This window comes from Macrosteles quadrilineatus, unplaced genomic scaffold (assembly GCF_028750875.1).
Source record: "Macrosteles quadrilineatus isolate MER2022 unplaced genomic scaffold, UCM_ALF_1.0 Scaffold_1__1_contigs__length_201487025, whole genome shotgun sequence".
NCBI classification, from domain to species: Eukaryota; Metazoa; Arthropoda; class Insecta; order Hemiptera; family Cicadellidae; genus Macrosteles; species Macrosteles quadrilineatus.
Window position 1 is genome coordinate 128,417,817 of NW_026542594.1, and position 14,455 is coordinate 128,432,271.

At 32.8% G+C, this 14,455-nt stretch overlaps 1 protein-coding gene across 1 annotated transcript in view; it reads right to left on the bottom strand.

Annotated features, from left to right (window-relative positions):
• Positions 1–14,455, bottom strand: part of LOC128984682 (ubiquitin carboxyl-terminal hydrolase 32-like) — a 101,059-nt gene that overhangs the window by 72,054 nt on the left and 14,550 nt on the right. Inside the window, exons 3-12 of the mRNA XM_054404024.1 lie at positions 12,607–12,712; positions 8,738–8,859; positions 7,447–7,612; positions 5,261–5,500; positions 4,707–4,826; positions 3,563–3,705; positions 2,745–2,927; positions 1,420–1,560; positions 720–778; positions 438–540 (exon numbers count right to left, since the gene is read on the bottom strand). Coding sequence (XP_054259999.1) covers positions 438–540; positions 720–778; positions 1,420–1,560; positions 2,745–2,927; positions 3,563–3,705; positions 4,707–4,826; positions 5,261–5,500; positions 7,447–7,612; positions 8,738–8,859; positions 12,607–12,712 — 1,383 coding nt within the window. The remainder of the gene's footprint in view (positions 1–437; positions 541–719; positions 779–1,419; positions 1,561–2,744; positions 2,928–3,562; positions 3,706–4,706; positions 4,827–5,260; positions 5,501–7,446; positions 7,613–8,737; positions 8,860–12,606; positions 12,713–14,455) is intronic.

A 14,455-nucleotide genomic window follows, 5' to 3' on the forward strand; every position in this document is an offset into this window, starting at 1 on the left:
TTTCAACCCACCTTAACGTAGGCTATGTTACAGTTAAGTATGAGAAAATATTTACATATTACTCCAAGACTCTCTGTTTTTTTTCTGACAAAAGACTTGAATCAATTACTTGGAGCAACAATTCAGGGTAAAATGAAGTGAAACTTCATTTTTCATGCTCAAACTCTCAAATAACCGTTACAAAGATGAAAATTATCTTTTGGTTCAGACCATATATCACTTCTTAAAGTTAATAACAATTGGGGTTGCACTATAAGATTCTGTGGAATTTCGGGGATATCTGAGACCCAACTGAAATATCAGGGACTTCGGAGATCGGAAATATCTTGGAGCTGTAGCCTCTCTCATTCAAAACAACTACAGTGCAATAAATTTAAGCGGAAAATAGAAAAGTATTGACACACTTGATAAAAACTTAAACAATAAACACATCTTACCTTGAACATAGGAGGAGCAACCAGACCCGAGTTGTCGATGGGTCCAGGCTTGACAGGGTAGCGCCGAATGGGTCTCGGTGACTGGGATGGACTAGGAGTCACACTGAAACACAACTACCAGTTACTGAATCTAATTCAGTTAAGTATTTAGATAAACAACAATAGTGGTATTTGAACTAAAAATTTACCCTTTTTTATCTTTTGTAGAAGAGTAAATTGTGTAAATTAAAATTGTAGCCTTAATTGCTATATTTATTTGTTATTAAGAAAAACAATTATTACCTAAGACTAAGGCCTGGAGGCTCTGATGGTTCAAGGGAGGTTATTCCAGTCACCACCACCTGAAAACAAAAAAAGATAAGTTGGTGCAAATATCATTAATAATTACATGAGTTGAAGTTACAAAATCTCTTTAGGGACTTTGTAATATGTATGAAAAACTGCCAGTTGAAACTCTTACAATCCTTTATTCAAACTAGTTCAAATTATGTTTAGCACTTAATGAATTAAAGGTATCTAAGTGTATGCTGGAATTCATATGAAAGCAGAAACAATTTAATGACATAAAGACTTGTAAAATGTTTTGGTGCAATTCCAAACAAATTAACAAGACTTTTATGGAACTTCATGTTCTGTGACTCAAAGTCAAGAGTTCTCATGGAGCTTGTTGCAAGTCCTTATACACTGTAATCAAGTTTCATGAAATTGGAAGTGAACGCATGTTTCTTGCCTCATGTTATTATTATATGAGGTGGATGACTTTATGATCAACTATTAAGTTAGTTCTGTTAAATTTTACTAACAAATCTAAATGTTAATTATTAGGTGCGGTTGTTTACACAAGGTATGTAGTTGTGTAAGTTTTGAGTTAATCCAGCCAATTCCACAGGAAAATACATAAATTTATTTCTCTAAACTAAAAGTACCGTACTTGTATGTAATGGTATATGTATACAGAGTATAATTCAATGATTTAACTTACTGGAGAGTTCTCAAGTGCCAGGCAGTTTTCTACGATAGTCCTCTTATTGCCTGTCAGTCGTTGAGCTACTCGCTTCAGGCTGCCAGTTGGGTTGTAATCTGATGATATAATATTGTTCAGAGAAACTTCACTGCCACTCATCTAAATGACACCACAAAAATGACATATATCAATTTAAGAACCAGAATGGTAAATGAAATATAGTCGATGAATATTTGTTTTGATTGAGGACAACATAGTTACAGTTCTAACAGTTGGATTTGAAAATGAAACAATGAAACTCCAGAACTAGTGATTAAGAGTCCTTGGAGGAAAGTGACCATTTAGGATAGTTTCAAACAGCTGCTGAAGGGTTAACTATCATCGAAAAATAGTTTTTTAAAACACCAAAGTTATTATAATGTAAATATCTAGTACACTGTGAGATTAGAAATGTTGTTTGTTGTTTTGAATGTATTTCCAGGGAGTCCATGAAAGCCAACGGCCATCTAGGATATGCCTGTTATAAGAGCAATGTTAATTTTGTTATTTTCAAACATCCGCTGAAGATATTTAGTTATTTACCACCTAAAAATATTTGTTCAAATATCAAAGTTATTGTAATTAAAATAACTAGTATACTGAGAGATTGGAAATTTGCTTTGTAGATTTTAAATTGTTTTATGAGTTAAAACGTCTAGGCTCCATGGACTCTTAACGGAGAATTGAGGACTAAACTAGGTATGCATCTTATTTTATCGAGACTAAAGTAACATACCAATGAATAGGGCAGAATAAACTAATCTATTTACCACCTAGTATATGCTCTCCCAGTTTACTAATTAAATTGTGTTTGATAATTTAGTCATCCATTTCTAAGCTATGTGTATTTCAACATCCAGCCCCACCAACAACTTATTAAACATAAAATAACTATTTAAGCCATCTATAGTTCGTTTGTGATGATTATTTAGTAAAGGTGATTCCGAAAACTAGGCCCAAGTATCCAACACATAAGCAAGCTCGCAATTGTAGCACAAAGAATCGTCTAGTGACAAATTCACAAACCAACAACATAGTTTACTATAGGAGCAGGAAAAATATCAATTCAGGTCAAACCCCTGTTTGACATATTTAATAAAGTATTTGACTCGTCATATCAATTAGTAACAGTGCTCGATTTATAAGAAATGACGAGCCGGAACTGTAACCTATTTAATGTGATTAATACCTATTTATGACAATATTTTTATCATTCCGAAAGAGAAGTACCGGAACTCTGTTCCCCCACAAATCGAGCACTGTTTAGTATCATTGGCACTAGGAATAGTTAGGTAAAAACTCACACTTCCAAGATTCCTGGGGTAGCCGACATACTCCAACCAAGACACCCACCAGTCCATGGCTATCAGGTACCAGAACTGACCAACACTGTAGCCCCTCCTCTCCTCCCTCTCTAACCACCCTCTGACAATCTCTCCTTCCTCTTGACTAGACGTGGGTCGCAGTCCCAGCACGATATGACACACCTGTCACATACAACTGTATACTACCTCAGTTGCAGAGCTTAATATGTGAGAAGAATGTGAAACAAGATAATTGGTGAGGAAATGGAGTTGATGGTGATAAAGAGAAGGAGGTTGAGAGGAAAACCTAGAAGATACTGGCTGAAAAGAGATTTTGATAAAAGAGGGAGTGAGATGGTAGATGGGAGAGAAAGAGGAACCTTGGAGGGCTGGGAATAACTTATTGGAAGAGGATATGTTGTATATGTTATATATATACCAGTAATGCAAATGCCTAATAACTTTTTAAGCTAAGGAGGAAACAGATACAACTACTTAAATGAACAAAATAAAATAAAAATACACTCTTGTTTACTAATAAAAAGTCTGAATCAAAATTCAAATTACTAAAAATATTACTGAACACAGGATGTTGATAGCACAATCAAACACAAAAGTGTATTACAGTGAGTAATGTACTCACAGCAAACTACACAAAAGGATCATATACACCTCAGTACCGTTTGATAAAGGTTATATGATCAACCAGCAACATAAATGTTTTACAAATAAGTGTTTGCCTGTCTAAAGAAATTATTTTTAAACTTCAATCATTACCATACTCATTTTCATTTCTAAGTATATGTTGAAGAACCAACCTGAAATAGAAGGCATAGAAAGTCCATAGAGAGATTATTCTCCATGGACCAAATAAGATACTCCTCAATAGTTAAGCCTTTGGGTGAAGCACGCTTCCTCAACTCTGACAATACTTCTTCTTCTTCCTTACTAGCGTCACATCCTGAAATCAATTAATCATGTCAGTAGATTTTATACTGTTATTTATTTCAAATTCTTAAGAACTCTCACATTAACACACTAATGTCTTGTATTTGGACAAAAATGACATAATTTGCACTCAAGAGAATTAAATAAAAAAAATGAAGAGAGAACAAAAATTTTTTTGGAAAAACTTTTGTGGAAAAAAATTAAAGGATAAAACATTGCAGCTGTCAAATTGATGTTAAAGTTCATCATTAGTTGTTTTAGTATGAGTTGTGTTTGAAGGATTTATTAAGAAGCGGTGTGATGCATGATCAATAACAAAAACAACATAAATGTGGTAATCATATTTACAAAAAGTCATGAGCAACTATGTTCAAATTTGAATTTAAAATGGTATACTATGGTAACATCTTATGAATTGCTTACCCAAAGAATCAAACACTACAATCTGAAAATAGTCAGCTAAGGGAGTATTGATGGTGCAATAAAATTTATAAATGTGCTATTTTGTAGAATTTTAGCCTTGCATTAACTACAGTACCCCAAGGTTTAAGTATATTTAAATAGTTTAAAATCAATATTTAACATACTAATGTAGCCTATTACAAAATGTGTGATTATTTACCCATTCAGATTCTCATAATGATTACATTTGCCAAGCATTATGACTTTTTACCACTTTACGGTAGCCATTTTAAAAACTCAATTGGCTATAATTTATATTGATTAATAAATAAAAATAATAATTTCTTTTGTTACTTAAACCTACAATTAAGTTATTAAAATTGCTTAAATATTAATACTTATAATTGTAAAATTTCAGAAGTCGTTAAAAATTAATCATTTTTGGAATCTATCAAGAAATTTTTGTAAGATTTTGGGGTTTTCACTTGACGTCTCTCAGGATTTGATGCATAAAAGATCCTGTCAACTTAATTTTAAAAATCTATAAACTTGTATTTTTAAATACAAATTTAAATGCCAAATGTCACTAAATTAAATACTACTAAGTCTTACCAAGTTTTGGTGTCATAGTGTGGTTCTCGTTGCGTACGTGAAGTAGGACTGTCACCATATGTTTGATCTCGCTTTCGGAAAGATAACCATCACGATCAAGGTCAAAAACCTTGAAGCAGACTGAAAACAAATTTTTGACATTAACAACCATAAAAAGAAAACTAGTTTCAATTATTTTAAAGATCATAGCCAGTGATAATTCGTTAAAATTTAATTGGAAGATAACTAATTCTACCAAAGGGAAATTCAATCTTATATGTTTCATTGTTTGGGTTTCAAATCCATAGACCGCACGTGAATTTTTAGGAGTTGCATCAACCTACATCGGTAAAATATTTACTGAGGGCACCTAACTGCCCAAATTGTTTTCTGATTGCGTTTAAGGTCCTGATGAGGCCATATACAAGGGTTTACTGTAAATATGTAAAAGATAAGTTTAGCCACCCACCTAAGGTGATCTTGATTACCTCTAATTGGACATCAATAATTAATTGTAAGCTCATCCAAAATGAATAGGTCTGTTTTGAACATTGGAGATAAAAGGGAAAACTCACACTTTTGCCGTTCTGCCATCGGGCCCCTGGTGGCGGCTGAGATGCCACACGCCATCTCCTTGAAGTCTATGTGGTTGTCTCTGTTCTCATCAAAGGCTGCAAAGACTCCAGCACACACAGTCAACGGTACAGGAGGACTTATCAGGGGCCGGAGAGTGTCCAAGTCTAACTTCCCAGTTCTTGATTCCCCCTTCAGAACCCAGTAGCGCTTCTCAAGCTCAATGATGTCCCTCTCTTCCACTGTAACCAAAAATAACTTGTATGAAAAGTGTAAAATATAATAATTTGTTGAATTAAACACCTAAAACCAACAGTCACTACTCTGAAAAAATTGGGACCAGACCCTGTTCGGTTTACCAAATTATTCGGATTAGTCTGAAATGTAGTAAAATTACAAAAAAAATATAACAATGTATTTTAGTGACTGCGAATGATCATATCGTTAAATGTTACTCCTCGGTCCTCAATAGTTTTGGCCTAATCGGAGGTCTTAACTTTATTTTACTTATGACCAAGTGATAAAATTTTTGTTAATTTTATTTCTAATGTTAAATTTTACCTAACACAATAAGAACTGAACCATATTTTTTTTGTACATTGAGATTATTTGTTCATAAGAAGAATAAATTTTAATTTATAACAAAAATAAATTGCTTTTATCTGCTAAACAATGAACTTACAACTTATTTTAACAGGAATGAAGAGTTACACATAAAAGGTATTTTTGTTGTTATTGTTATTTTAGCTTGAAATAAAACTGTTTGTATATTTAAATGTACAAATAAAGAATATGTAAAAAAACAATAAATTATTATCTTCAAATACTTACAATGTCCTACTTTTGATCTTGAAATTCTTTTCTTCTTTGCAGTGTTAAGAAAACCACATGAATATGAAAATTGTTTATAAAACCAACATGAATAATACATTGTTCAGCTCAATGTTTAAAAAACCAACTATAAAATTTAAAATCCATAAAAAGGTTTGATTGTGACATACGTATGTCTATTTAACACATACCAACACAGTTCACATTCCTCATTGCCAAGTGCTTCCAATATTCCAGATACTGGATGAAGCCAAGCATTATTTAGATAATCTTGTGCATGCCAAATGTGCATTGTTCAAGCAGCAACCGCAATCGTAAAGATAAACATCATTAAACTGGATGATTTAAGGCCTTCCGATACTTTAGTTTTATCAGCACTAAACGCATCCTATGAACCTACTTTCATCATTTTTTCTTGAAAATCAGAATTGTTTTTGTGATAGTGAAATCATTAGAATTGTGTTAGAAATTTAATTGCTAAAAATATTTAATATTTGTTAGATTGTCTAATCACTACAATTATTAATGGTGAAAATGCTGTAGCAAATGAATAATCAAGTCACTTTCTTATTTGTTCGATATAATTAATAAAGTGTTAATAGGCCTACTTAGTACTTTGTCATGATATATTTAAACTTTTTTATCACTAAAAATATATATGGCTAATTTTTTAGTTGTTATAAACACCATTTAAATTGACTATATCGCACCAATTTTTGAATGACCAAAATTAATGTTTTTATAAATATATATGTAAAATAATGTATGTAATTTGAATTAGAATTTTTTAGTTTCTGAGGTAATAATATAGGCAAAGTTGAAACGATAATAACATATTTATTTGAACAAGTTAAAACAATTAGGTATGGCAAATGTATTATTTCATCCTATACTATTAAACATTTAATCATAATAAATCTAATATTTTTTAAATATGGTTTGTTTTCTGAAATGTTTTAATGAAAATCCAATCAATACAAATTGAAATCTGTTAATTCTACAGGCTTGATGCAGCGGAGGGATTTCATTTCTTTGAGTTTCCTGTGTGTTCAAAACAAAACCAGCACAGCACCGAAATCGGGACTGTCCGGAGGGGTGGAAACCCTGCTGCACAGACACTATTATATTTTATTACTGTGATAGAGATAGGAACTAATGTCAGTAGATTCCTTGTAAAGCTAGTTTAAACCAAATAGTTTTTTTTTTTTTAATTCAGGGTGAATGAAACAACCCCCATTTTTACCCAGATAGGTGGTTTATCTGAGCATCAGTTCCAGTTGATCCGGTGCCGGTGTCGGTTAAGAAAAAGTCTTTGGTAATAGTACAACATTATTTATACTGTATATAATGAACTTACAGTGTGTAACCCCAGCAAGTGTCTGGTAGAATGTGGGGGTCTCCATTTCATTGCTGATAGTGACTGTGCAAGGCTCACACAGAAGCCAACGACTGAGTGAAGTGGCATCTGGGTACTCCTTCAGCCACTCACGGAACTCTTCATATGTTGCTTGGTCTTTCCTCCTCTGTAATAAACATGTTTAAAAAGTTAACTAACACAATTTAATAATGCAACAGACTAATCATATATTAAGGATGTAGATAGTTTGACAACTGGTTTAAAGCTAGGTTGTTAAGTTACCAGAAAATATATACAATATTCAAAGCTTTCATATTTCTAAAAGTTTAAATTCTGATATCATAAGTCATTTTTATTTGATTTGAAGAGGGATTTTCCACAGTAATATACATTACACAATAGGTCTACTTCATTTCCCTAAATTTAGAAACATGGGAGTGGTGCTAATCACGTACAAAAGATTAGAGTGAGAAGATAATTAACATTGTAGAATATTATGCTGCATTAGTGCTGTATTTTGATGCTAGACAAGCTTTTAAATATTCTTTGCCTGTTTTTATTTTCCAAAAGAACAAAAATCAATGAAAAACTTCCAGATAGCTTTGAAGATGATTTCATCACTTCTTCAAGACTCCACTTTAATATAAAGAGCACCAAAATACCAAGGAAATTTGTTTTAAAATTATTTATTGCTGAATTTTTTTTTTTTTGTTATATTTTTTTGAATTACAGTAGGACTCCTCGCATAATCTGACTGCAGTCTCCTATCGGTGACAATATAATCACAGTAATATTTAATTGTGGCAAAAATCTGTCCATTATGGGCAAATCTTCAGCCTTTATGGTCATCCCCCGTAATCACAACCAAACCTAGGACATCTTCTGAGGTAATGGAAACATTATCATTGTCTACCCCAAAATACAATTTCACTATCCCAGCATGGTCCCGATCCTGTAAGCGTCGGATTAGTGGGGTTGTGCTGTATGTTAAATTACACTAAACAGCAGTCAATAAAGCAGTTGTAAACTGAAAAGCCAATTCATTTGTTCATTATGGGACCAGCTGGTCTAGTGGTTACAGTGTGGAACAGCTGTCCTGGAGACCTTGGTTCAAATCCCGCCAGTCACCAATGGACTTAATAAGTAATATCGTGGTTTGGAGACAACCTATTTAAAAAACATAAATGGGTAGGTCTCTGAAAGAAGGAAAACTTTCTCTAGAGAACTAACTCCACTAAAAGACTTGTGTTTCAAGATAGTACTCCAAATAAATGAACCTGATTGAACGTACCTCATTGAACAGGCTTCCGATTGAGTCGGGTATATAACCACTCTCACATACATGTAGATGTTTCTGGAATTCTTCTCTGACTACATGAGTGCCACTCTCATTGGAATACAGCATAAACAAAACTGTCGACAAAATAATCAGATTAGTCATCTGATAAAACTGTGTTCTCCAGGATATCATTTTACTTGACAAGTCATAAAAATACAGCTAAAATAAATAAACACCAGCAAAGCATGATTAAATTGTTCAAAATGTTTTACTTTCATTAGCCTACATTTTTACGACTAGCAATTAATTTGTTTTCAACTTCAAACCAAGCTAATTTATAGAAATTCATTCCGATAGTATACTAATTCAATGAAGAAAATAAATTATCAAACATTATATCATAATTTATTTTAATGACCTATGCACAAAAACGGAGCGGATTTTATATGGGTCACAAATAGTATGCATCATAATGCAACAGTTTTAAAGAATAATTTTATCGGGAATACTTTCAGCAATCATTAAAACAGAAACTGTTCCACTTTGTAAAAAAAATATTGTACAGTACCAATCAAATAAAACTTTGTCCAATCACCTTTTTAGGTTAAAATATTTGTTTACAAAGTTTCAAAACATTTTTCCTTTACATTTCTTAAAACCTAACCAATTCAGAGATATTAGCTTTTAAAGATTGATATCTGGTATAAAAAATGCATACCAGGAAAACTTATAGTGGCTTTTTATTTTAATACTGACAGGCTAAAATAAACACCCTTAAATGAGAAACACCTAAAATGACAAGCTGTTGAATTGGAATGTTTATTAGGTAATTAAAACCTAAGATTTGTAAAAGTTTAAACAAATCTGTATGTATTATTTTTAAGTTTTTTTGTAGAATATTGGATTTTTGAGGGCCTTAAAATGTTAGAATATCTTGAATAGATAAATTTGTGTAGCCTATTCAAAAATATATATTTTATTTATTTTATTATTGTGGTTCAGCAATACCAAGATGTTGATCATTATCACCCGCATCTTGGTAAGTGAGATCTTAACCAAGTATTATCCAAAATAACAATTACAAACGTGGCAAATAATTTGTTTAATCGTGAAACCACAAACCAATAACTAAAATAACTTGGAAACAGCATTGATCCCTGCTCCCATCATCACAATGCAGCGATGGCATGTAGACGTAAGCCTAACACCTTGGTGACCTAGATTGGATTTCATAGGTTCTGATAACATGTCAATTATCATGCACGGAGGCATGCTTTATCAGTGCATTAGTGGGACTCTAATTCCTATTGTTACTGAACCACTGGAGCCAGATAAAAAAATATGTGATAAAACTGCTGTATTTTCAGTTAGCAATAAGAAAATTCAGAGCTAAAATGAAATAATGAATTTAAATAACTTTAAAACTATTTCTACAACAAAGCTTGATTCAAAAATATTTAATTTAACAAAGAAAAAGAACAAAGTGAATCTGGACAATTTTAAGAGTATAAATGGCAAAAATATTGACACTGTACTATAAATATTTCAATTATTTAGTGATCTGAATATTTTGTCTAGGTATACTTAAACTGAATATATTTCTGAATATAAATGCATGATTATAGACTGTACAACTGGAAATATTCAGTTGGGAAATTGGTTCTCAAAATAACACCTTGCTCATATATGTCAATCAACAAAACTGGCGGTTTTAGATCTTGTAATCAGGGAAGGGAGGGGGGAGATGTTCCACAACAACACTACAACTATAGCGTCTTGGTCTTCCAAAATATTTTTAGAAACTAAATGTAAAAGTCATGGATTTGATAAAATTTTTGAAGGAAATATTGATAACAATTGTTATCCTTCTGATTCTAAGGTTCTGTGGATTAAGTTAAAAGTTACTTAAAAATCTGTGTATTTTATATAACTTTAAGAAGAATGAATTCACTATCCATGAAACTATCTCATTTTACAAATTTCTTTAAGAACAAAACTTCATGGTACAGTGATGAATTTAATGTTTATAAAAACTCTTTTACAATTAAATATCTTTTAATTCAAAAAGTTGTAAACTTGTATCTTAAAGTTTCTTAGGCTCACAGCAATGATGTTTTAAAATATTTTAAAAAAATTAATTGAGAACCAATTTTTAGTCTATTGAAGAACACAAGGGGTTAGGCCTAGATTAAGAGAAAATAAAAAATAAAATAGTGGATTTGTTATTGAGATTGCATAGATCACAATTCTTAAAAGATTACCAATAGAACAGTGGGGGGGGGGGGGGGGTACCGCTACTGATTAACAGGGCAGATAGTTATCTTTTGTACAACAAAAACATAAAATTCACAATATAACATGATAGGCATGCCTGTCACAGCAAATCAGTAAATCGTTCAATCAGATAGTTTTTTCATTAATTTTTTAACAACTACTGTATAGTTAGAAAAAGTTCTAAATAATTTTTTGTTTGAAATTAAATATTATTTTATGGTGAAAGGGGAGTCACACTTAGTACAATATAAATGACATGATCTCAATGTGTACTTAGGTTAACTTTCCAAACAAAACACTTTCACAAAATTTTCGATGACGCAAAACGATGAAAATCAGTAATTTCAGGTGTTTTCTTTATTATTAAAAGATTTAAATTTCCCGGTTTCTTACAAATTCAGGTGCAATTCACCGATTTTACCCTGGTCATCAGAATTCACATACAATTCCCGGTTTCCAAGTTGGCTGGACACATTGATAAATATGTGGTCTACAAAAATTTGATTTACTCTTCAAATTAATCTAAGTAATCTAAGTATTATTCTAGAGGTTAAATACCTTATTGTTGCCACTGTAATCCCCTGTCGTCTGGATGGCGACCGGTTTCGACACTCATGGTGTCATTGTCAAGCCGTAAAGACGTGTTTTCACTCCTAGGAGGTCGTCATAAAGTCTTGAAAATATATACACGAGACACGCACAAACATATTTAAAATTTACAAATAAATAATATAGTATGGCCATACAAGAACACTAATTCTCACGGTGCGGCTGCGGGTTCAGGGTGTAGGTCTAGACTGACCGTCGCCGTGTCCTTTCCCTCTCCCCCTACCCCTCACATTGTTATCAGCGTCTTTGTCTTCTGATAATCCTTCTATCATTGCGGCTGCTTCATAAATTATGTCAGATTCAAACGACGTTTTTTCGTTAAAAATGTGTTGGGGGGATTTTTTGCCGGCCTTGAAAATCTCATATTCTTCTAAGGCCAGCAAAAAATCCCCCCAACACATTCTTAACGAAAAAACGTCGTTTGAATCTGACATAATTTATGAAGCAGCCGCAATGATAGAAGGATTATCAGAAGACAAAGACACTGATAACAATGTGAGGGGTAGGGGGAGAGGGAAAGGACACGGCGACGGTCAGTCTAGACCTACACTCTGAACCCGCAGCCGCGCCGTGAGAATTAGTGTTCTTGTATGGCCATACTATATTATTTATTTGTAAATATGTTTGTGCGTGTCTCGTGTATATATTTTCAAGACTTTATGACGACCTCCTAGGAGTGACAACACGTCTTTACGGCTTGACAATGACACCATGAGTGTCGAAACCGGTCGCCATCCAGACGACAGGGGATTACAGTGGCAACAATAAGGTATTTAACATCTAGAATAATATTGTTAAGTAATCCGGAAGGCAACACCTCAAAAAATAATCCAAGTAATCGATTCGCATAAAATAGGAATGAAAGACTTTTTAAATACTGTAGGCTTTTGCTAGAAAAAATATCGTCACCATATCTGATAACAAACAAGAGCATTTTAGTTAAAATAGGGTTTAAATTTGATTAAAATTAGTTAACTGAACCTTAGATACAATCTTACATTTGATTTTCTCCTCTTCCCGACCACGAGTGATAAGAACAAGTCCACAGAGCAGTTCCTTAAGAGCAATTCCTTTGGTTGTTCCTCCACAAGCTGTGTAGATGTACTGGAAAAAATCAGAACAAAATAAGCTTGACCAAAAACCAACTACTGAGGTAAGTTTACTGAAATAGTTTCTTGACATCATAAGCGGATAAATTTGTTTATACAAAATTCTGTCAAAATTGTATCTTTAACTTTGATTTTTATTCCTTTAACTTTTAATAATTATTGTCATAACAAAAATCTTGATGTTTTATTTTGAGTTAAATAGGCCTACTTCTTTGATTCTCTTTACATCAGTGTAAATATAATCTCTATTCATAAATATAATTTATATCAAGAATCTTGTCCCTATTAATTAGATCTGATTCAGCAATTTAATTGTTTTAACAGCTACCAGTACTGCTAAGTAAAATTTGTTTTATCAACAATTTCAAGACAATATAAACTCAAACTAATACTAAAATATTTTATTATCATATATATTTTCATATTAGCTAGTATAGCAATATAATATTTTTACTTTAAGTGGTTCTGAGTTGTTATATTTTATTATAAGTCATCTTTAATTATTCCATTTTGTTACACTTATTTGCCAAATTTTTTGAAGATATAATAAGAAGTTGTATGGCCTAAACAAGCTGGGCATATAAAGTAATTAATTTATCAAGATAATACAGGAGAGGAGACAATATACTTCATTTACCATTTTTACTATCCTGGTAACTAATTGGTGTAGTGTCACATGTAGACTTTACCATCTTGAAAGTATTGTACATAATACCAGTGGGCCTACAGTAGAACCCCTCATATCTGACAATGGCGGGACCGAGACATGGTCGGAACGGCCAAAAGGTTGGTTATCAGGAGGAGCAAGAAACTCATTTTGCAAGTAAGAAAGTTCATTAAAGTGTTCTTATAAAATATTAATTCAAAGTGATAAATCATTACTATAAATAGCCTAATACTATAGGCATACTGCAATTCATATACATCACAATGTCACAATTTTATCGCAGTAATATAGATCTTTGCGGACGAGTGCTTCAATTACAATATACCACAATCGTTTAATCTCAGCAGAGATTGATTTTCTGACCTAACGTTCTATCTCTCGATCGAAAATCTCAGAGGTCATTTAGATGCTCAAAAATCAAGCTGCTAGAAGGTACCTTTGTAGATATGCAGACTGTAGCTTTTAACACTTTGAATGCGGCCTACGTTATTTAGCGAAGTGCGGAACTAGTGCATGCAGCGGACTACGTTAAATAATGAAGCACTCCCACCTCTAAAGTATTGTTCCAGTGTGAGACGTTGTTTCACTTGCCACTTATTGTGCCAGTTTTATACTTCAATCCGGTATAATTCGTTTTCAGATCCGACTATTTTTTCGGTTGTGGGGACTGTTCCACATTTAGTGTAGTTTGGGGTTTTGGCTTGGATTTAGTGACACTTAATGGTAATGACTGTGGTGTAACATTGTGGAAGGAACCTAACCTCATAATTGTGCTTAGTGCAATTTTTGCGGTATTTTTTCATGGTGTAATCGGGTTTTTCGCCCCTGCTTTTTCCCTCCACTTTGTTATACTAGTTTAGTGCAGCTATTTGTTGGTACGTCCACAATGACTGGAGCCTGCAGTTCATGCTATAATATGCCTCTCATTTGGATTAAACTAAATTTAAACGTTTTCACACACTCATTCACACAGCAGATTAGCTGTTCCCGCACCCGACCACAGCCTGTCATTGCGCTACTGCAGTGAACGTGTTAATGGTGCCTAAGTTCAGATATCCTGAGGAGTCGGTT